The sequence below is a fragment of the Maylandia zebra genome, linkage group LG5, assembly GCF_041146795.1.
Source record: "Maylandia zebra isolate NMK-2024a linkage group LG5, Mzebra_GT3a, whole genome shotgun sequence".
In the NCBI taxonomy this organism is placed as follows: domain Eukaryota; kingdom Metazoa; phylum Chordata; class Actinopteri; order Cichliformes; family Cichlidae; genus Maylandia; species Maylandia zebra.
The window spans coordinates 7,842,959-7,867,923 of record NC_135171.1 but is presented as its reverse complement, the minus strand read 5'-3'; the positions used below and the strand labels follow the sequence as shown (position 1 = coordinate 7,867,923).

Sequence of the window (24,965 nt, the reverse complement as noted above, 5' to 3'; positions counted from 1 at the left end):
CCAGCATTAAGGCTGTACACATGCAAACCTTCTTGGAGCCTGCTTGAAAATTCTTATAGCCTGAAAATAAAAATAGGTTTTCTGTAACAGTTTTATTTTAAAAAAGCAAACAAACAAACAACAACAAAAAACTATATGAGGGTTTTTTAAATGCATTACACACAATATTTACTAATACTATTAACTCAGTAATTATCAAAATAGTATTAAGCAAGAAGGTAGGAAAAGAAGAAAAATGACCACAGAATGCTGGCATAATGTGTAGTAACATATGTTGTGGGTAAGCATTTGCAGCAACACAAACATGTTATGTATTGGGTGTGATCCCAGCCTGGAGTTCTGCTCCCATGTGTTGTGGTTTATTTACAGCTCATTTGTCATCCAGGAAGCCACATGATTTTGTTCCCTTCTCTGTAAAATGAAAGTCAATACTGGCTGAAGAAACTTTACAGAACTCAGTTTACAGGGTTTTTCTTCTTCTTCTGATGCCCTCTTTAAATCTTGTCAAACAAAACTAGACTTGGGGAAATTTAGTGAAGCAGCCCAGATAACTTCAGTTGAGTGACGGAGAAGAATCTAATGTTGACACATTCATCAGACTCATTTTACTTTAAGATAAGTCTTGGAATAGTAAGCAAAGAAAAAGCTGCTTTGCTATGAAGAAAATCTTTAAAGAGGGCCGTGATTCAAGCTAATTCTGATAAGGTTATATTCTGTGAATCTGGGTCTTGACATGACAACTGAAAGTTGAACAGCCCTTTGAAGTTTACCAACATGTGCTAACCCTAACCCTTACACTTTACACTCATTTTCCCCTCTGATCTGTTTTCATGGCCTAAAGTCAATTATTATTTTGCACTAGTACCTAGTACCTATGCAACATGAACGCCACAACAATGTCTTTAAGGCAAATGTGGTGTATGGCTTTGTGTCAGACTTGGGAACCTCGGTCATGGTCTTTTGTGTAGCCATTTCCCTTGTTGTCAGGTTTCAAAAATGGTGGTTTTGATTTTTGTGATGGAGACATTCTCATGACTCATCGAGTGACCCCACTGTTGACATCACATTGGATCACCTCAGATCGCTTGGAACCCCAAGCAGTTACAGAGAGAGTACCTGGTACCAGGTACTACCACCTAATGGAAAACTCCAAAACTGAGTTGTGGAGTGCAAAGATGACCCAAGTTGGTACTGGAGGATATGTTCTCTTTCGGTTGATGCACTCGGTACAACACATACTATGGGATGTCATAGCCCCGCATGTCTTGGCTGAAGACATGTCTATTCATGCCTTTAAGGCAGTGTTAGTGGATCTGTGTGCTAGGCAGAGTTATGTCCCCAAAGTGCAGACTCACAGGCAGAACTGTGAGTTTATAGGTAAACAACTAAACGGGAAGGTTAACTGGGAGATCCTAAACAGGCAGAATTATACATGGAATTACTATACAGACAGGAAACACAGCAAGAAGGAGATCACAACACTGGACAGAAGGAGACAGAGACATTATATACACAAGAGGGAATCCAGGCAGAGAGGAAACACGGCTGGACATAATCTGACTGACGAAACAGGGAAGCAGAACAGAACATCACCTACACAGGACTATCACAATAAGACAGGACATACACTGAGACACAGACTATACAAACAATTGCACACACATGACACTAGGATACAAACAACAGAGTGAATACAGCGGATGAAATACTGAATAACTGGAACATAAATAACTTCATAAACCAAAACTATACCATGAGCCCTACTCAAAACTCAAAACATGATAGGGAGATGAACTGTGATGACTTATGAGCAGCCCTGTAACACAGTTCTCCCTCATTTCGATAACCACTGCTCATCGAGCCCAGCTGCACAGGGAGGCAACCTTGTGTTGCACCCCGTTTGCCTCCTTCAGGGAACAGATGTTACAGGCGTAACATTTTTAGTGTATAGCCTGCCAGCACTCCTCCATCGTAGATCGCTAAAATGGAAGCCAGTATTTGAATGAAACGTCTTTCAACAGGTAAAAATAAAATGTAAACACATTCACAATCATGATAAATCTATTTGCACTTCTTCCAGCTCATAACTTATTACCCCAAATAAAATCACATTTTCTTTCTTTAGTTTCTGGACTTTTTCTCACTCTGCAGCATAGCTGTGCCTGATAAGCCATGATTGTACGTTTCTTTTCTATACAGCAGGGCTGTCAGTTAAAAATTAAAGAGGTCCAGTTCAAGAAAATAACAAAGTTCCAGAATGTCATAAAGTTCCACCTGCTTCAGAATTCAGTGCAAGATATTTCAATATATTTAATTCTTTCTCATTCAAAGTTAATCAAGGTTTGCATTCAAAAGTTAAAAAAAAGAACTTTTAGAAAAAGCTATCCTAAAATTAAATGCTTAATTTGAAAAAAAGGAAAACTTGTACTCTGCGTTTCCCCTTTTCTTCTTTTTCCTTCACATGTAACCCATCTCAGCTTTAACCCCTCTTTTCTTGCTGCTCCCCTGACTTACTTCTTCAGGCTTCTCTCATCTCCTCGTGGAGTTTTCTGTTTTCCCACATGCACTCTAAATAAATTATTTGATTGGCTGAGCAGCATCACATGGAATGACTCACAAAGCATGTGATTGGTCTGTGTGTTTCCTGTGTACCAGAGCTGTTGAATATATCCATTAACATCTACCTTATTCATGAACCCATTCAGAACAGCTGTGCCAGACTGAAATAACCAGCAAAGAATGGCATCTGGGTCTGGATCTGGACTGCTGTACAACTCATTGGTGACCGAGGATTCACACTTTCAATCTCAAAAATGCCTGAAAACTACTTTACTTTAATCACCCACCATCATTGGATACTCAAGTGTCCTGGTGTGGTGCATTAACACGATCTACTAATAATGTGCTCTCTCTTTGCTTGTGAGCACCAAATGAACAATTTGGGAATCATATCAGTCTCCCTTAATTCATTTCCACCTTTCATTTCTTCATTTCATCTGCCTGACTTGAACCAGCACACCTCCCTGTGACTGTTACTGCTCATCATGAGCATTTAAAAAAAAAACCATACACTTGCATCTGTAAAGAGGAGAGGAGGGGAGCGCTGGCGATGAAAAGAATGCTTGTAAATTATTTCATATTGGTTTGAGTTTTCTTGAGAGGCAGTAATTTATGTGGACTTGTTCTTATAATTGGAGAGTATGGAATTGGTGTTGGGACTGCGAAGCAATTCTAAAAACAAAACTAGAAAGGACAGACAATAGCTCTGTGTGTCCCAGTGTGTGCGTCTGTGTGTGAGAGAGAGACTAAGAGGAAATAAAAGAGAAAAAGCGAGCGCCAGCGTTCGGTGTTTTGGTGAAGCTCCTCTCATCTCCGTGAAGGCTTTTATCGTCCGTGGTCGCAGCAGCTATGAGGAGCGTTACAGGCGGCTCGAAGAGAGACAAGAGAAGGAGAAGCTTGTTAGAGCAGGGAGGTGTTGATGAGATAATTACACAGCTGTCACTGTGCCTGTCTCACACAAGAGCTGTGCCATCAATGAGTGTGTCTGTACATATGTGTGAGTGTGCATATTTGCTTGAAAGGATGTACACTTATGCGTTGGTCTATGCACATTTTTGATTGCCATCGAATGTTGCCTTTTATTTCTCTGCATGTACACATGCTATATGTGTGTGTGCTGATACACTTTGTGTAGAGTGATGGCTGCACTCTCCCTTCTGAAATGTATGACCATGTCTTTTGGGGTGGAAATGAAGTTTTGAGCATCTGCTGTGTTTTGCCATTTCCTCCATCTATACTCGCCTCTTTTTTTGTGTTTGTGTGTATACATATATATATATATATTTATAAAGACAACTTTGTTGCTATTGGCCATACCGAGCCATTGACAGCGCTGCAGGCGAGCCGTTCTGTGACAGCCCATAATCCTTCCACGTTGACTCCAGCCACACATGCGCCCACTTTCAGCCGGCCACGACCACTGCTGCCTTTTCAGAGGCATCGGAAGGCCTGGCTGATTTGACACATGCCTGTGACATGAAGTGCCAGGCCGCAGGCGCTCAGGCACGAGCCCCGGCGCTAACCTACCAGTCCGATGGAGTCGTGGGGGCGAGAGAGGAGGGAAAAGAAATGGCACTGCGAAAAAGTTGAGCGCCGCCCTGGGAAATATGTGTTGTGTCTCTGAGTGAGTGGGAACAAGCTCCCAAGTTGGCGGACAGCTTTTTCATTTGGCGCTCCCCGAGATGTGGAGGAGAGCAGCACAGAGAGAAATTGGTGAAGGTGTAGGTGGGGGTGATGGTTTGTGTTCCTGTTATTAAGAGAATGCTGTGAAACAGGAACAAACTCAATTTCAAGCCCGGGGGTCCTCAAGGAGATGCACTCTCGGTCCCTCCGCCCGGCCAACGCCAAACAGAGGCTTTTAACCTCTTCACTGCTGCAGAGCTTTTGAGACCGAGCTCTGCTGCTGGAGCTTACTGGAGGTCAGCCTGTTCCCTCAAAAGCCTTGTAAAGCACTGCTTTTAGAACTTTGTGAAAACAGCGCTTGAAGGTGGAGGTGGGAATGCAATGAAGAAAAGGAGAATTAAAAAAAGAGGATTGAGCTTTTTTCCGCTTTCCTCCATACAAGATGAGACAAAGTGTGTGTGTGTGTGTGTGTGTGTGTGTGTGTGTGTGTGTGTGTGTGTGTGTGTGTGTGTGTGTGTGTGTTGGGGTGTGTGTATACAAAGTGCTAATTACTGCCTGTCCTCTCTTCTATTCACACAGTTGCCGTTACATTAAAGCAAAGCAGCAGACATGCCACTAAACCCTATCGCTTGTATACGAGTCATAATTCAGGCAGCCAGAGCAAATTAGATAAATGACTCCCACCACCTTCAAAGACAGAGGGATTTCTCATTTGAGTGGAAATTAAATTAATACCACTGGGAACGGCTTGTGAATCTTCACACGGTCTGCGGCAGTGATAACATGCCGCCTCACATATTTTCAGATTCAGGGAGTGGATTTATTTGTCTTTATTTTTTTGTGCTTTAATAATAACAGTATAGTGGAGCAAAATTCCCTCGGTGCAGCGAAGAATTATTAAATCCACTTGCACCGGTACGCTGCTTTCATTATGTCACTTTGGCGGGCCGGCGGAGAGCACTCAGGGGAGTGTAATTGGCGACATCCATTTGTGACCTTGGCTAGAGCGCAAGGGGCTACCGCATCATCGATACGATGCAATGGGATGTCGGCGCCTTGGCGAGGGAGAGGCAGAGAGAATGCTGGGAGATGAGGGAGGGATGGATGGAGGGATGAGCGAATGGTGGCACTGCCATCTGTCTGTGTGTTCTGACCCACTGCCCTCCACAGCGGCCCAATGCCCAAATTAGAAGGAGTGACACACCAGCTAATTGCAACACGTGAGAAAAGCTACAGCCTTTGCACAGAGAAATTAGGAGATGACGAGACTCCACTTGGCAAGATTTTTATGGAAAAATACTTGTGTCTTATTACTCTAAATCATGAAGTGGAGCTTCAGTGAAGAAGAGTGCTCCATCCCCATTACTTCATTTTGCACTCATCCTAGTTGCCTCTATGAATTGTGGGTGTTCTTGACCCACTGCAAGCCACAAATTGACACTTGAGAGCAAAACACACAACTCCCTCTGCAAAACAGCAGCCAGTAAGCACTGTTCAGAGTTGGACTAACCCAGATTAGATCTCTTCATTACTTCTAAGAATGGCTGACTCCTGCTATTTGGAGCCACCAAAGAGCCAGACAGCCCAGAATCATTTTAATAAAGTGAGCTGCAAAATAAGTGATTTTGTGCATGTCCGTGTGTGTGTGTGGGTGTATGCACACGCATCATTTGCGTTGAAGGGCTGTCAACCCACACAGGTGTTTTCAATGATTCCGCCTAATTAGAACGTTCTTCAGGCTACAGTTAGGAACAACTATGCTAGGAGACTCGAAAGTCACTACACTCTGAAAAGCATCTTATTGCTCTTAATTCATAATTATTACATAATTATCAGCACAAATTACAGTTAATAATAAAAATAAAATAATTGCTTTGCAGTCAGTTGCCATCTTCAGAGTGATTTTGGCGCATCAAGATGACACTAAAACAGCATTAAAACAGAAACAGCCTCCTATTGACAGAGGGGGCAAAAGTACAGATATTCTGTACTTTTATAGAGTAGCAGAAGTACAGAGAGTGTTAAAAAATACTTCAGTAAGAGTCGAAGTACTGATTCAACTTCTTTACTCACGTAAAAGTAAAAAAGAACATAAACAGAGAAAAAGAAGGAATTTAAAAAATATCTCTATTTTGTTTCCTACTCTGTAGAGAGTGACTTTGCCTCTAACAGGAATATTAGTAGAGAAGAGGCTAAAATGGGATCCAGCAGGTGGGAAGGCCTTTGAAACATTCACGGTACAGCAAACTAACCTGTTTATCCTGCACTAACCTGCAGAGGATTTTCATACAACCTTTAAATAACACAGTTAGTCGGCCTCAGCATGTTTCACAATATAAGAAAAAACCCTAATGTCACATGTACAGACCCAATATCTGATTTAAAAACATGAGGACTTACATATAAGCTTCACATTTACAGTTTAACACCACTGAGCAGTCCTCACCTTTAAATCTAAGCTCTCTTCTTCCTCTCCTGTCCAGTCTTTCTTATCTTTCTCCATCTCTGAGTAAAGTTAGCTTTCTTTCTTTTCTCTCCCTGTGAAATACAGCAGCTGGACCTTTAGCTGCAACACACCGTGAGACAAACTTCACACAGGTTGTGCGTTTGTTAATGTTTGATAGAAATGCTGCACTGAAATGACCTACTTAAATAAAATAAATTCTCTTTATGTGCGCTCCTCTCCAGTAGGGCTTGCTAGTTGCTTAAGTACTGCAAGAATAACTTACGGAGACCTGGAGTTGGTAATTAAAAACACCGAGCCACTTTAACCCCTGAATTTGGTAAACAATTTTGCTTCTTTCATCTCTTTTTACTTGGTGATTAATACTGAAACAGGACTGCCTTTCATGTGTCACTGTTCACTCTCATATTTGTTTTAATGTTTGAAGGCTTGCAGGGACGTCAAATAGTAACTCCCCTCAAAATCTGTTAAAGCAAAAGTAACGAGCCTGTTCTGAAAATATAAGAAGTCGAAAGTACAGATATCTGTTTAAAAAAGTAGGGCGTAAAAGTAAAAGTACAGAAACCTGAACATTCTGGTACGGTAACAAAGTATTTGTACTTTGTAGTGTCAAGTCAGGAGTTACATGTAATCTGTGATAATATTGTGACTAACTGCCGTAAATATTTAAAAATCAGTTGCTGTCTAACACTAACCAGAAAAGCTCAGTGTAGTCACTGGGCAACCTCCGATAGGACTGTATTCAAAAAAAAGACCACATAAGCTCTTATTGTAATAAATGTGCTGACACCTTTAGATGTGGAGGGAAAAGATTTTCTTTCGTGCTAGAAGATGGAGCCTTCTAAGATGTTCAACGCTGTAAAAGAGTGTGTTTTTTTGTTAACCTAACCAAATATTCTTTGTGGCTATATCAAACTAACCGGTGGGTGAAACAAAAAAAGGGATATTACTATATAAAGGCTAACAGAGGCACTTTAATGATTACAGGCACTTCTGCAGACACAATAGATACTTCACTCTTTGTTTTCACCCTTATTTTTGTTCCATGCCACATTTACTATGTGAACCAGTCTCTGCTCTCTCATCAGCCGTGTTTCCAGCAGCGACAAGCAACTGTTTCAGTGAACAAACTCTGATAAACACAAAAAACGCAGCAGGATGCTTCAGATACAGTTTTCCTCAGACAGTGTTGACGTTAGTGTTAGAGCTGATACTGGACTAATCTTGGCTTTTTTCTTTTGTGTCTGCTGAATTTGAAAGAAATTTCCATAGTCTTTTTTTTACTGTATATTATATATACTGCATATTTATTGCAGTATTATGAAAAGATATGTAGGAGTGTTTGTTGTTAAAGTTATGGAGAAAGCCAGACGTCAGTCAAGCACAAAGTGCTCGCACAGTTCTGAGAGGACATCTAATCAGGCAGAAGAGAAAACACCTGTGTAAGTGTACCGTAGCTGTGCAGACGCTTTAAGTGCTCATTACGCGCATCAGCTTTTTTCCTGTCACTTATCGTCAATCAATGTCTGCGCATCTCTTCCTGTGCATGAAATGTCTCTCTGTGGTGCTTTTCTAGTTTTCAGACATCATAGTTACTCATGAACTATCACAGAGGAAGATATGTAAATGTCATCATTTCCTTTTTGCCGGCAGACTGCCATCTACAAAACATGCAAATGCACAAAAGCGCAACTTCTGAACAGTCAGTGTCATCATTTCTGAACTTTCACTTTGAAGCATTTTCCAAGGAAACCACAGAGATCACCTCACGGTTGTTTTCTGAAAAATTATCCGTATGAGTAAAAAGCATGAACTCAGCCAGCTGAGGGGGAGGAGGCCAGGCCTTGGCAGTTCGCTTGCTGCTTTGAGGGAAAACGGTTGCATACGGTAGCAAGAGAGACAGGAAGAGAGCAAGTGTCAAGCAGAGAGATGAAGATGAGAGACCGAAAGCTAAGAAGTGTGAAGTGTTTTGTTAAACTCATTCTAATATGGGGAACAGCACTTGGCTGCTTGACAAGCAGCCTTGGGGCAGAGATCATATTAGCTGGAAGTGCTGGAGGGGTGAGATACACGCACATACACACACATACCTGCTTGAGCAGACTGTATGGACACTGCTGCTGTGTAGAATTAATAGTTCACCAAGATGCGATTTTTCCTCAGCTGTCCATCCCATCTTGTAAAGTCCTGTCACTCAGATGTGTTTTGATCGAATGTGGAGTGAATTTTAGATGCAGCTGTATCGGATAAAGACACAAAACATACAGAAATTATAGGAAGAAGGACAAGTCTGTGTGAGCTGAAAATACTTTAACTTCCATTTGAAGTGAACATGACTCAAGCGCGTGGGTCTCCATGAAGATGCTGCTACAGGTCATTCACAGTAAATGGAGGTTTTTATTTTCAAATTCTAAAATGTCATAAGTTAGCTGTTTGCACTTTTTAAAAGCTTGATGACCAAACAAGCTTACTGGGTTGGTCCTGGGCTGTATTATATAGTGCTACCAAATTGAATTATTATATAATTATAGTTATTAAATTATGTTTATATTAAATATTTATAAAATTGCTGCTATTTCTGTGACACGACTTTCTCTAAAACCTTTTTTTTTTTTACTTTTATTTTAACATTTAGCTCGGGCTTCCTATTTGAATTTTCTCTCTAGCCCAAAATGATCGAGGAGTTATGGGAACGTGGTTTGCCATTTGCCAAAAGCAAGGTGGAGCTGATTATGCTGCCCGTGTTCAGACAGCAGTACTTTGTGAATGCTTTGTGTTACTGTGACACACCGAATATCCCGTACAGCTCGTCTTCTCAACTTTCTAAAACAATGAGCATAATGGAGTTACAGTCATTTGAACAACACTTATGATGGTAAAAAAGAGTTCAGCTATGTGTTAGCTATTTCAGGTTGGGCTTATTTAAAAACCAAAAACAATTAAACAAACAAGCAAACAAACAGGGAAAAAACACATGCACCAAATGCTTAACTACCAGGTAAGAGAAAAAAAACTTCTCATTTCAGTTTTTTTGCTGTAACAAAGCTAAAGATAAGTTAAGTGTTAGTCAGTCTGACATAATTGGCTTCAAACAGAACAAATCTGCACTTAAATGCCCAAATAATACTGCAGTACTGGACTGGTATTTTTACTTTTACTGACCAAACAAAAGTGGTTTGCGCTGTAAGCCAAATTCACGCACCCTACATCCTTACCTACGGCCAATACTGAAGCACCAGTCAGCCTAGCATGTACATGTCTGGACTGTGGGAGGAAACCCACACAGAAAGGCCCCAGAAAGGTCTGAAACCACAGCCTTGCTGTGAGGCATGTTCACACTGCACCACTGTGCTGCCCTTGAAACTTCCAGCCAACAAGCAATAAACAAAAGTACCATGAAAAATAGAGACAGGCAAACAGTGTCTGATTGGTCGCCGCCTGCTTGGAGTGACACTTTGCCGTAATGTTTTGTCAAACTGTTTTGCACTCTTGTTAACCTTCTGTATGTCCGTCCCATGTGTTACATGCTGGTGTTTGGTACTTGCCTTTTACATGCCACTTCTTTCCTGACTTAAAACACATATGAAAATGGAGCATTCTGATTGGTGGTTTTCACCCATATAAACAAACAAGTTAATGCAGTGTTTCTATTCCACTCTGAAAAGCAGTGTTTCGTGTCCTGTTCTATTCTGAGCTCATACCACTGAGGTTCTGAGGCGCCGTGATGGGTGAAACAGGTCAAGGTGACATCACGGATGTGACACCTGGCTTAGAGTTGCCGTGACGACCGTCCCGGCTCATCAGTCACACCTGTCAGACAGGTGTATGTGTGTATGTGGGGTGCTCTGTCGGGTGCCAGTGCACACAGAGGATAGTTATGAAGGACAGGATGGATGGGGCAGGATGAGGAAAAACAATCATTTAAAGTTCACCACTTACCTCCTCCGGTGTGTTGTTCTCTTCTCTCTCTTTTGCAGTGAATCTACTGGACACGACTACAATCTCAGGAGACTGGGGCTGGCTAACATATCCATCACATGGGGTAAGAATGACATCTGATACCGGCATGTTTGCAGGGCAGTCGTTTTGTACTGTGTCTGCGCTTAATCCCAAGTCCATAAATTTAAACCCCAAAAATACCTGTTTGCAAGTTATTTCTATTTTTTCCCATTTGAAAGCATGTGAGGTGATTTTGCAGTTGGTGGGGAAGCCTGTTCTTATTAAACGCGATCCAGTTGTAACTCTGACACGAAAGGCTAATTACATGTTCGTCATTTGCAGTCAGACAACTACACACAGCACTCACCTAATTCCAACATTGGCTTTGACATCACTCTTAAGCCCCCTGCACATACTGGCAGCAAGGTGCGTATTGCAGAGTGGGATTTGGGGTGGAGGTGGCTCAGCCCCCAGGGAGACAGGGAGGAGAGAAAAAGATGAAAGAGAGAACGAGGTGAGAGCGAGGGCACGGCGTCGCCGCATTAGCATATTGTAATGCCACATGATGATGCCTGGGGTGATGAATTAGGACTCCAGCCGCGATCTTTATAGCAGAGAGATGCCACCGTGTCCCTGACTCCCTCGGCTGTCAGCGAAGTGCTAGAAACATTTAACTCACCTCCGGCCCACACAACAGAAGGCGGTGTGATTGAACGGCGGCCAGGAGGAACAGATGGATTGTCTTTCAAGTCCTGAGAAAAGAGCTGGAAGAATTGGATTAGAGCTTTGAGTGAAATCAGTCCTTCGGCGTGATACCAGCGTGAGAAGTGAGTCTCCTCCATCCTGACAGGTCCATGTTCTAACATCTAGATTACATAAACTCAGCCTGTAGTGTTTCATTTAATTGGTTCAATATGCAGGAAATATTCACTCATAATTTGATGAGAGAGATTTTCTTTCCTCGCTGCTCCTGCAGAACAAACACTTGGCAGAGTAGATGTAGAGTAGGAGTTCAGCTTTGTGGCGCTGTAGTCAGGCTACATACACTATGATTACATGATTGTCAATGAAAACACAGATGGTGTGAATTCATTTGAACTTTTTGGGGGGAGCTCAGGCCATTTATATCCATTCATGCACAGCAAACACGACCTGTAGGTTAAGGTTATGAATCATAAATAAAAGAAACTACTTTGCAAAATCACTGATTACATGCCGGAGAAAGTAATTTGTTACACTGCTAGTTACATTACTTTCTCATTACAAAACACATTGTCTCATAATTACCCAACAGTTCCATACAGTAACACAAATCCCATTTTATACAAAGCCGACAGCACAGAGCAAAGTTGAAAACCAGCATAAAGAGACTTTAAAGTGATCATTGGGGCGAATCTACTTTAGAAATTAAACAGGTAGAAACGGAGGCTGCAGCCTACTGCTTTGTGTTACCTGTTGGTTGTTAGGTTTAACATCTCTCTGGGTTCATGGCTAACTTTGTGTTAACATGCTGTCTGTGCTGTTATCACTATAATGCACATATAGCCTGGATATACTTTGCTTTTCACCATCACACTCGTTGCCTTTTGTGCAATAAAAAGTAATGTTTGTATCTCCCCTGCAGACAGCTTCTCCAAAAAACAGTGGAAAAACAAAATAATAACAACAATAATTATTATTATTAGAATAATAATTGTGGTAACACATAAATTTTTAAGTCTTATCTAGACAAATCCTTTTAATAAAAATAGTTTCCTCAGTGGAAATGAAGTTGCAACAAAGCAAAAACATAAATACAAACCCTCCCCAAAGATTCACAGACATTAAAATATCACAACATAGTCATTACATGCTGTACTGTTGGCTAGCTGTTATTTTAATATACTGTATTCAGGGATTAAAATGGGATTTGGAAGATGAGGGAATCTGAAGTTATTGGGTAGGTGTGTAGCACAGGGAAAAGACTCATTTAGAAATAGGTCACACAGTACTTTGTGTTATGAACTATTTTAATTTGTTTTTTTCGCGGACGGGCTGGATCAGCTGACCCGTGTGGCTGCTGGCTCTGAGGTTCCAGTCTACAATATATAAGCAGATGTTGCATCCGTCCTAGCAGCTTCCCAACCTTGCAAGTTAGTTTAAAGGTGGAAATCTGCAGTTTTTCCAAAGAGCATCCACAGTTCAAAGTGACGACTTGTTACTCTCCTACATTTAATCCAAATTATGATGACTGGACACCACAGCAAACCAGTGTCCTTATTATTCATTTTATGTCCCATTTGAATTAGGTGAAATAGTTGTATTTGTTGTTGTTTCTCCAACTCATCATGAACAGATCACGATTTTGCCCGACTTTAAAAGAAATACAAAGAGTAAGTACATGTAAGCTTTAGGTTTCCAGTTTATCAAATATCACTTGCTGAGCAGTCTGTACCTTTAAAAGTCATCTCTCACCTTCCTCTACTGTCTGCAGTTTCTCACATCTTTCTCCATCTCTGAGAGTGAAGTTATCACACGTATTTTTTTCCCCTTAAATACTGCTACTGCACCTTTAGGCTAGTGAGGCAGTTGGCCAAGTCGCACAGAAACATCTTGTGTGTTTGATGATATTTGCTGAGGGGTTTTTTTGCCACTGAAGAAAAAGTAATTCAGTTTATGCTCGCTGCCCTTCCCCACCTGATGGGGATGAGACGAAGGAAAGGGTGTGTGCGTGCAGATTGTGCAGTAGGGTGACATCACTTTCAGGCTTGATGAGTAACTTCATGGCATCAGCTGGAAACCGTGCCAGCCTGCAGCTGACGGAGAATGAACTTGCTTGCTATCATTAAGTATTAAACTGTCTATCACATTTAATTACTTGTTAACTGACAGTGTTGGGATTTTGTTGTGGATTGTTCCAGCCCATTTCAGCTGCTCACTCCATTGACTGTACTGACCCATTTGCACGTGTGATTAAAAATTCTTCTGATCTTTTAATTATAATTTTGTGTTTCCGAAAATCATGCCTTGAATTACAAAAAGCCTTATAATATAACAGTAATACTCAACTTGAAAAAATGAAGGAAACACTTGACCAAGTCAATCAAACTTCTGGGATATTGATCGGGTCAGTTTGGTAGCAGAGGGTGCTCTTTAACAGTTTCAGCTGCTTTGGTGTTAATGACATTAACAACAACAATGAGACAACCCTAAAAACTGGGATGGTCTTACATACCACTGACATTTTTCCCTCTTCAACTTTTCTAACTGTTTTGCATTTGGCATTTGGTGGGATGTGATACCTCAAACGTATCGAGGATCCACAGGTTGGAGGATGCAACTTCTCTAGTTTGGCATTTCCTCTTCATTTTTTGACATTGAGAGAAGCTCTGCATTTCTCTGACGGCTCGTTTGTGTAAGACAAAACTAATGTTTGTAGCTGGATAAATACACATCATGCTGCTGACAAGTTACCTGAGATCAAGAGCGTATCCAGCGCTTGGTATTTCTGGCATGCTGGCATTAAATATTCAAGACTCATATTGCCACACAAATCTATCAACTATACATTACTGTGCATACATAGAATTAAGGTTGTTTGTATTTTCACCACTGATGGCCTCCAGCTGGATTTTGTCATTTGTGAGTCTGGGCACAGAAAATGCTAGGCTTGTTTAATGTAAGTAAGGAGCTGCTGTCTTCCGTGTGGGAGGTTTGATATACTCAGAGCAGTAAGTGCTACAGTAGAGTGTGTATGTTTTGAGCTTGATAATGATGCATTCAAAATGATTCCTCAGCAAAGCTATTGAAGCAGCAGCAGTGCTTACTGCTGCTGCGGGTCAGCTTCTGCTTTCAGGTTTTTTCAGCCATGGTGAGTGAAAACCAGAAAAGTACCTATGTTTAATGGTTTGAGTCTCCTCGCTAGGACTGCACCAGAATAAATATACAGTATGGCTCAATAAATGATAAAGAATTTAGAGGTCCTGATGCACAGCTGTTTACAATAGGTGGGCTAAGGTTAACTGTGAGCATGAGCGCAAGTGGTGGTGCGATTTGATCAATTGTACCTCAGCACAGGAATCACATGGTATATGTATGGTATGTTAGAGTTAGGCTAACCCTAACCCTATGGCAGGAGAAGCACTGAAAATGTTAGGTGATTCACACTCCTGACACCGGTTGGTGCTCACGGTTGTTCTTGGAAACGGTGGGCTGTGCCACAAGCGACTGCTGGCTCACGGTGCACTTTGATGTCATTCTTGTTAGACAAACTGAGTAGACGTGGACACCTGAGTTTTTGTAGGCAATAATGTGAAAGCATGCCACGACTTTATAGGTGTTTCTATGATATATTAGCATCTCGTGCAGTCAGGACACACAGTGGGGGTACTGCTGCAACGGTGAAATAAGAAGACACCTTCTTCAGAAAATTTTGTTCCCTGCTTAAATTTCTTCTTGTCTTGTTCTTGCCAGAAAGAAGTGTTTTTTTTTTTTCTGATCAGCTCCACCTGTGGTGTAGATGAAGACCTGCCTCAAGCATGAGTAAGCATCATAATGGATTACTGTACTCATGTCAGACTGGATGAGCAGTGACTAATGTATCACTCATAATCCTAGAATAAGGGCTGCTTTGATACAAAACTGTCTTCATTAAATCATCAATACTAACATGTAATTTTTGACTGCATTACTATCATTATATATATTATCAGATTCTTTGATAAACAGTTGAATGCACAAGCCTGCGACATGAGATTTTCAAAGGAAAGCCGACCAAACTTATTTTAGTAAGTGGCAGACAATCTCAGAGCTCAGTGTTCTTGCATATGAGCTTCCAGTGGTGCCTAGATTGTAAAATTGAGATCAACAGTTTACATCAACTGACTGACTGAGCACTGTAGTGTCATAAACCATAAATGTTTTGCTTCCTGTTGTAGTTTTATGACCTGATTGTTGCCACCATGAGCTGGTAAATATGGGCTATGTTTGTGGCTAGAAAAAGTTGAGGGACTATATTCTTTGACTCAAGAAGCTTTATGTTGTAAAGTTGAGACCCTACAATAACAGAGGGAAAACCCCAACAATGAGGCAAGCATTTGGCAGCAGTGGGAAGGAAAAACTCCCTTTTAACAGGAAGAAACCTCCAGCAGAACCAGGCTCAGGGAGCTGCAGCAGTTGGGGGTGAGCAGAGGAAGAGACAACAAAAGACATCCTGTGGAAGAGAGCCAGAGATTAATAATAACTAATGATTCAATGCAGAGAGGTGAATAAGCACGCAGAGTGAAAAGAGGAGAATGAAGAAGAAATTCTTAGTGCATCATGAGAAGCACAAGACCTTGTGTGTGAGGAGAAGGACGTCTCTGTGGAGTTACTAACATCAGAGTAGAGGTACAGGGGTAGTAACTTTGCAAACTGTCTGTATATATAATATGTCGATAAAATCGCGATGACAAGAGATGTGCTTCATTTGTGCATTACTGTGCTTCTTGGCAATACTGTTGCTGGTGTTGTGCAGCACTTTGTTCTTAATATTTGTTTGTAACTGTAACTGTTTTTGACCTTCTCAGCTTTGTTGTATAGTGCAGTGAAGAGTGACAGGAAAGCAGAGGGAGAGAGAGGGGGTAGACATGCGGGACAGAGCTGGTCGCAGAACCCGGGACGGCCGCTCTGCGCCAAGCAGCATGTGGCCGCCTTTTCCCAGTGAGCTAAACCAGAGCCTGCACTCCTTCAAATTTAATACAAACTAACAGAGGTGTGGACTCGAGTCACATGACTTGGACTCGAGTCAGACTCGAGTCATTAATTTTATGACTTTAGACTTGACTTGAAAAAATGTTCTAAGACTTGTGACTTGACTTGGACTTTTACACCAATGACTTGGGACTTGAATTGGACTTGAACCGGTTTACTTGAAAAGACTTGATATTTTACCCCAAATATAAAATTTAACATGCATATTATATAGAGATTGAAAATGTGACGTCATTCACGGGTAGAACCGCAAAGGATTCTGGGAACTCGTGGCAAGCGGTACTAGCGCACGCAGGCTTTCAATTAAAATCAGTTATACAGCGATAAAAAGAAACACAAAAATGTCAAGAAGCTGTTGTGTTATTAACTGCAATAGCCGGTCGCATGACAGCCACGGGAAGCCGACGGGTAAAGAGATCGGTTGTTATCGGATTACGTCGTTGAAGAGAAATTGTTCGAGCCATGTTTCCGAAGTAACAAAGACGCGACTGGATTGCAGCCATTCAAAGATCAAATATAACGTCCCAGAACACTCCAGCTCACAGGTTAGTCTGCTCCAAGCATTTACACGAAGGTCAGTGTTTTTTAGTAGTTAATACGTCATTTTCATAACATAATTAGTGATATAGGTTACAAGCAAGTCTGGCACTGAACAGAAATTGTCGCGCTATGCTCCTTTATTTATTGTGCATAAATAGTGAATTGTCCTGACACAATATTGCGTTTCGCTTCTGTTATTATGGTACATTGACAAAAACATATACTTTTATTCACAGGATAAAACAGGTTTTTTGTATCACTAATTGCCCAGTACGATTACAGCATACAATATTATTGTCACTGCTACATTTCTGTGATGCTACCAGAAATGATTTCCACTACTAATTAATTACCGTTGAGCTCAAAGGTCCTATTAATAAACGGTTAACGAATGTGTATTTATGACGACGATTTGTGAGACTGGTAAACTTATGATACGTACGATGGTCTTTCGTTCTACACGGTGCATTTCAAGGTCCTGTACCCATCCGTCGGTAAACTGTACCTGGGCTTGTTGCAGTGACCGGAAGTTACTAAACTTCATGAGTGTGTGCACTCACTCCAAGAACCGTATGATTATAAATATGCATATAAATATGCTACGATGAGATAGCTGACTTCATCTAACTAGCAAATGTTGTCCAGGCTACGTTGGTGATATAGTTTTTTTTTAATGTGTATGATATTTTTGTCATGCGACACAATTTGTGTATATTTTCTAAGTTCACTATTTTGTCATGTGTTGAGAAAAACACAGATTTTAAAATTACATGGTCTAATATTTACATTTAGCATAACTGCAACATTATTTTTTCGTTTTTTTTTTTTTTTTAAAGACTCGAAAGGACTTGAAATTCAAAGTTTCAGACTTGTGACTTGACTCGGACTTTTACACCAGTGACTTGAGACTCGACTCTGACTTGCCTGACATTACTTGAGACTTGACTTGAGACTTGAGGATAAAGACTTGAGACTTACTTGAGACTTGCAAAACAATGACTTGGTCCCACCTCTGCAAACTAAGATATCCAAACCTTCTGCTTTAATATCTGATGATGATAATGTTATGGTAATAATAATATGTGTATTCATAGTCCGGCTTGACTTTTAACTGAGACACAGTGTAAGAGAGGAAAAGATTAGTGAGACCTCGTGGGTTCTTTGATAAGTATATTTTGACACTTTCTAACTCTCCCTGTCTCTCTGTCACACTTCCATACACACATTCTCACGCACACACATGCAGCACGTATACAGGATAAGGTCGTTTTTTGCCATCCTGACAGTTTACAGTGTTATGGATGTGCCATGCCAGCAGCATCCGGTTCTGGGCACAGCAGCTTTCTGATGTTCTTAGTTTAGAGAAAATACAAGTGCAGCAGAAGGACTGTGTCACAAAAAGCTGTTGTTACTGCACAGAGCGTGACTCCTACATGAACAGTCGCACTGTGTTTGACTCACAAAGTGGGTGAGAAGTTTGGATTCAGCAGTATTGTGTGAATGTACTGTGACATAACAAATGCATTAAGCATGGATCTGCTGATAGTCTGCTGGCTCAATTATGTTATTTTTATCTTGAAGTGTTGTTCAGGAAGGGACACACGTGTCACTAAGAGTGAGTGAAAAAGGCAAAGGTGAGAGGGAGAAATAGAGAGGTTGCCCACAGGGAACACAGGAGGAATAAGTGTCAAGTCCATGCCAGAGGAAGATGGATTAAAGCTGTCGTTGTGCGGTTTCCTGAATGTGGAGTCATTTTTAGGCGGAGGGCTAGAGATTGGATGCAGACATTTGCCGTATGCAGCGCCAACAGTCAGATTCATTCCCTTTGATTTGGTGCCTTAAATTATGTACGAATGATGCATGATATCTGCTTAAATGGTATAACTGTTGACATGTGAAATATTTTTTCTTTTAATTTCCTGTAAAATGTGTTTTTGAACAATCTTCACTGAAATTCTTCATCAGCTCAAATTGCCCGTCAACCTCTGTTTCCAGATTTAAAAGGGGGCATGTCAAGCTCTGTCTGAAATGGGCCTTTGGGTCCTCTCTTTCTAACCCTTCCTCCTGGCACTCTGCTTTAGCCAAGTGCTGGAAAAACTGATCAAACAGTGTTTTACATTACAAATGGATAACGACCCACAGCATGCTGCAAAAGCAACCCAAGAGTTTCTCACTGCAAGAAAATGTGATATTCATCATTTCCTTTAAGTCACCTGATGTTAACCCAACAGAGGATGCATCTTTTTATTGGAAGAAAAAACTGAATGTAGGAAGACCTCTGCCAGAGGTTTCTTCCTGTTTAAAGGGAGCTTTTCCTCCCCACTTTTGCCAAGTGCTTGCTCACAGGCGGTCACGTGATTGTTGGAGTTTTCTCTCTGTTAATGTAGGCTCTTCAGTTTAAGATGTAAGCTTCACTGCTGCTGAATTGGTGCTGTGTGCAAATCAAATTGGATTGAATTTGGTTTAATTAAATCAGATGTTAGGAAGGGAGGTAAAGTTCAAACAGAAACCTACACGTACGTGTACACAACAAGCAGCAGTAGCTGGTGGCTGAAAGGCGACCGTTATAATTCTGTCGGGTGGTTGCATGGTGGGTGACCTTGTGGTTCTGTGAACATTCTTAATACTTACAGATAAATACTAATAAAAAATAAACAGTAGTTACTTTAAGGTTTGCCTTGGAAGCCGTTTGAACATGAACATCAAATTTTGTCTCCTGGAACAACTTTAAAAACGAAAATAAAAATAAGATTGTATAAACAAACCATTAAGACACAAAATGAAAACCACCTGACTGTGTTTCCTTTGTGGAGCTAAACAGCTTCTGGGGTACTGACACACGACCTCTGGGGGTATCCTCCACTGTCTGGCAGGAGATCTCTTGAATCTTGTGAATTTCATGGTGTCTCTGTTCACTGTTTAGCTCAGGTGGAGATCTGGATAGTTTCAATTTCCTTCATCTGTCAGAAGTTTTAATGTTGCAAAGGGTTGGTGTATAAGACAGATTGTTCTTACAAATTGGCTTAACTGACACTAAGTTCTTTACAGTCATTAAATGGAGATAGGATTTTTCATAACAAATATTAAATAACCTTATTATATAAGTAAGGCAGTAAATTAGTTAACAAGACTAAAGTTTTGCTTCTAGAAACACGGAGAGATAGAGGGAAATGATGGAGAGAGACAGCAAGAGGTGAGTAGAATAATTTAGCACTGTTACAGCCAGATTAAAATGTTCCCAGCAAAATAGCTGGGGAATGTCAGCTCGCACTTACTCTTCAATCGATGTGTCTGTGAGTGTGTGCGTGCATATGTGGGGATGCATTTGCACACGCACGTGTGTGTTGAGGGGTTATGTCTTTATTAGCACCCTGACCGCTCCCATTGCAAGTCTCGTTTAGATGACATCATGACAGATCACGTCTTCAACTCAAGGGGCTTCTTTCCATCCAATTTATTCAGGCAATGTTAGGACGCCTCTGGGCTGTCCCAGGAGCATCTTTCTCTGTTTTGCCTTCTCTCTCTCTCAAACACACACACACACACACACACACACGCACGCACGCACGCACGCACGCACAGACATTCGTTCAATCTCTAACACACTCTCTTGGAGCTTGTCAAATAGGGCAGGAAGACTTCATTATCCTCCAGTCCGGTCTATGTTGGCCTTGACAGGTTCATCCGCCGGCCACCCCACAATCGATACAGCTGACAGTACAGTGTCTGTGTGTAGGTGTGTGTGTGTCTGAGAGCGAGGCAGAGAGCGAGTGTGATTAACTTCAGCCAGGAAAGCCATGATGTGTATGAGCAAGTGATGAGCTGAAGTGTCAAAAACCAACACTCTGTTGCCATTACTTATTATTTCTCCTTTTCCTTGTGTTTGTTTTCTTCACACGCATGCACCACACATGCACATGAACACACACACACACATTGCACATTGACATTTACATACTTGTTTTTCACAGCACCTTCCACTTGGTGACATGTGGCTGAGTAGAACAGCTGGGCAGTTTACACCAACCATACATTTCTGTTTTAGTTTCTGTTTCTAGGATTCAATATTCAAACCCTGGCATAGAGCGGAATAGCATACACTGTCTCACTGTAGCTGGCTATATAATTGTTGTGGTAGTTGGAAAAAAGTACCCAGTAGGCACTTTTGAACTTTCCATAGTTATAACTTCTGGAGGAAATCCTTCCTGCTGTTTAAAGTTCAAAGTTCAACACCCTGTCTTTTATGAGGGTGCTGTAGCTCCTACACCAGAGTAGGTGCTCTCCAGCACAAGAAGAAAGCCTGTAGGAACCGGTAAACATGCATGCATTGGTGTAGTACATACAAGTGACTTGAAAGACCACTAGAGGTCTTTAAAGGATGCCCAAATGGGTCAGAGGTGTATAAAATAAAAAGTTACAAACCCTTAAACAATCTATAAGTGCATTTCAAGAATATTTATAACATATAAAATAAAATGAATATGCACAGTATTCTCAGCCTCATGGTTTCCTCTTGCAGACCGTGGTGATCCAATGACACGCAACGGTGCAACAGATGAAATGCTTTGTAACATGGCAGATGCAACATGCTACCTCGATTTCACATTTTTCCAGGGCTGACACCTAACTTTAGTATTTAATATGAAATATAGATGAGCACAATGAATGGATGGATAATTACCTCTGCCAAAGGGATTCTTTTCTTGGTAATGTTTTCATGTCTTTCAGTTTTGAATGAATTCTGTTAATAATTTGTTAACAATCCATTAAAAATTTGGTTACATCCATCAAGTACTTCAAAGTCAGCTAGATGATTTATTGGTCAAAAACTGAGAAAAGCCCTACAACAGTCACCTCAAAGCTCTTTATATTGTAAGATAGACCCTACAATAATACATTTGGAGAAAAACCCAACAGTCATATGACCCCCTATGAGTAAGCACTTTGGCGACAGTGGGAGGGAAAACCTCCCTTATAACAGGAAAAAACCTCCAGGCTCAGGAAGGGGCGGCCATCTGCTGCGACCAAATAATTTAGAAGAGCCAGGGACATCCCCTCTGCCAGGTCACACCCTGTACGTATCTTCTTGTATACACACCAAATGTACTATAGTATTAGCTTTTTCATTGCATTTCTCTGTTTCAGTAACAGGGAATGCTAGCAGACTCAAAGTGTAGCGTAAACGTGTAATCCAACCGTTAGTGCTCTTGCCTTGTCTTGTGAGTTTACAGCTGCTTCAGAGGTTTTCCTGAAGCTGAATTGATTAACATTAAAATAGAGAGAAAAGTTAAAATGAGCACTAACTTATAACACTAACTGTTTTTCACCAGAGTGTAATTGAAGCTTCTTAAGCAGGACAAGATGCAATTTAAAGTTTTGAGGGCAGAAGAGGAAAGTTGTATAAGAGCTGGTGCCAATGCATTAAAACAGAAACACTACCATACATATCCAGCAGTGTCACTGACATAGCTTTATCTTTTATTCCCATTCATTTGATCAAAAAATCGACTAAAAGTGAAAATCTGTTCTTAAAATGCTAATGCTAAACTTTTAATGATTGCAACTCATTTAACCACATTTTAATCATAATAATAAGTAAATCAATTGGTAATTCAAGTTATTAAGCTCCTGCTTATTTATATTGAAACAGGAAAAGGCTTCTCATAAAAAATGTATTTCACTGTACTGTGTTATGACTTAATTGATGATATTACAGTTAAATTAGTTTAGAATTGCTTTTCTCAATGAGAAAACTAACCCTCTGGGTGCTTTTCTGCTGCCATCAGCAGGACTATTCTCCAGGCCTGATTGCATACTTCCTTAAGACACCTTTAGCTTGTCTTTGAACTATCTCTGCTACCCTCTCGATGACCATCCGCTACAGTGTAATTGGCTCGACAACCTCCCACGAGACAGTAGCATCCTACAATTCAGCAAAACTGCTGCTGGATGGTGGTGGAGCTTACTCACCTCTGCAGCAGCTCTTTGGAAATATTTCTCTTAATAAAGATGTCAGGCGAAGGCAATGATGTTCCACAGGTGCTGGATCACTGGTAAAGACCCTCTCGTGGTTTGAATGCCCAGGTGTTTGAGTAGCTCAGGCTCCCCAGGATGCCACCATTGTGTTGCTGGCTTTAACAGGTGCAGCAGGGATCATCTGTTCAGAGTGAAATGATCTGAGAGTCAAAGCATTCTCCTGTTGCACTAGTGGAAGCTTAATTTTTTCTTTCTTTTTGCTTCTACATTTAGTTTGTGTTTTCTAGACAGAAAACACTTTGCTAGCATACCTAAACCCATTTAATGCATTAAAATAACTTAAAAAAAGAAGTTGGGTTTTCTTTCAGCCACAGTTTTTAGAACGTAGAAGCTGGTACCTTCTTAATGAAGTCTCAAACATTCAATTTAACCTTACCCTAAGTGAAAGGTTTTTCCATTTGGTGTCCTTTTCTATGAAATTAGATGCATGTTAACCTAACCCAAAGCCTGCCCATACCCCTAAGGCTGGCCTTAAATGGAGTGCCAATGAACCTGGTGGAAGATGAGTTTGTTGTGCAATGTATTCAGGAAATACCTTTTGGAGTCATATCGACTAACAGTCAAAATTTTTATCCATCCATTTGCTTCCGCTAATCCTTTTCAGGGTTGTGGGGGGCGCTGGAGCCTATCCCAGCTGTCATAGGGCGAGAGGTGGGGTACACCCTGGACAGGTCGCCAGGCCGTCGCAGGGCCAACACACAGAGACAGACAGCCACTCGCACTCACACTCACTCCCGCATCCACAGAAAGACCCCGGCCTGATGGTGGAATTGAACTCAGGACCTTCTTGCTGTGTGGCAACAGTGCTGCCCCCAAATTTTTATAAGACCCCAATTTTTCCAGTTATTTATTGCAATTCAAGTCATTCAAGTCCAATGAATAGCTTGAAATGGTACAAATGTAACGGGGGAAGGTAAAGTTACCAAAAAATAATGTACATTTCAGAATTATACAAAAAGACCTTTTTCAGGAAACACAAAATGGGTAAAAATTTAAAGCTGTTCTGCAGCAATAGCGTTTGATCAAGCCTTGAAGCTACTAATTCCTACAAGTGTTCCAAATTTTCTGGATTACTTACAACCTCCTCTGTCTGCATAAAAGCAGTGTTGGAACACACTGTGGTGCCATACCCTCGTGAGCATCAGTTGAACAGTACTGTACTGCAGAAAGTAGTGTGTTGCTACAAAAATGGTGAGAAAAAGGCAATTAACAATGGAAGAGACACGGACCATCATAATACTTAAAAATGTAGGTCTTTCCTACAGAGAAATTGCAAAGAAAGTAAAGGTGTCAGTGAGTACAGTTTCCTTCACCATCAAAAGGCATTCAGAAACAAACTCTGACAGGAAGATCTGGCAGACCCAAAGCCACAACTGAATCAGAGGACAAGTTTCTGAGAGTTAACAGCTTGTGTGATAGGCGACAGGACAACAGCTTCAAGCACAGCTTAATAGTGGTCGTAGTAGCAAGTCTCAGTTTCAACTGTGAAAAGAAGACTTCGAGCTGCAGGTTTGACAGGATGAGTTGCAGCAAGAAGGCCAGACGTCAGAGTAAGACAAAGAGGCTTGCCTGGGCCATGAAACACTGCGATTGGACTACTGAAGACTGGAAGATGGTATCATGGACAGATGAATCAAACTTTTAAATCTTCGGTTCATCACACAGGATCGTTATAAGGCGTCGAGTTGGCGAAAGGATGGTTCCACAGTGTGTGGCATCATCACCATCAGGAAGTGTGATTGTCTGGGGCTGTTTTGCTGGATCCAGGGTCGGTGACTTGTGCAGAGTGAGGCACTCTGAACCAAAACGGCTACCTCAGCGTTTTGCAGCACCATGCAGTACCCTCTGGTATGTGCGTCTAGTTTGTCAGGGGTTCATCCTACAGCAAGATAATGACCCAAATATGGGTTCAAGCCCATCAGATTACCTTTGATGAGTCAGATGTTTAAAATACATTTTGGTCTATAAATTGATTTCATGATTTCTTTTTTAACTCCAGTTACTTATTTGTACTATGCTTTAATTTCAGAGTGCAATCAGGCATTAAACTGCATGATTTTCAGTGAAAAAAATG

General features: G+C 41.1%; 1 protein-coding gene across 2 annotated transcripts in view; it reads left to right on the top strand.

Moving 5' to 3' along the window:
• Positions 1-24,965, top strand: part of epha8 (eph receptor A8) — a 141,582-nt gene that overhangs the window by 26,646 nt on the left and 89,971 nt on the right. For both annotated transcript variants that reach the window (XM_004559885.2, XM_004559886.2), the window contains exon 2: positions 10,624-10,688. In XM_004559885.2, coding sequence (XP_004559942.2) covers positions 10,624-10,688 — 65 coding nt within the window. The remainder of the gene's footprint in view (positions 1-10,623; positions 10,689-24,965) is intronic.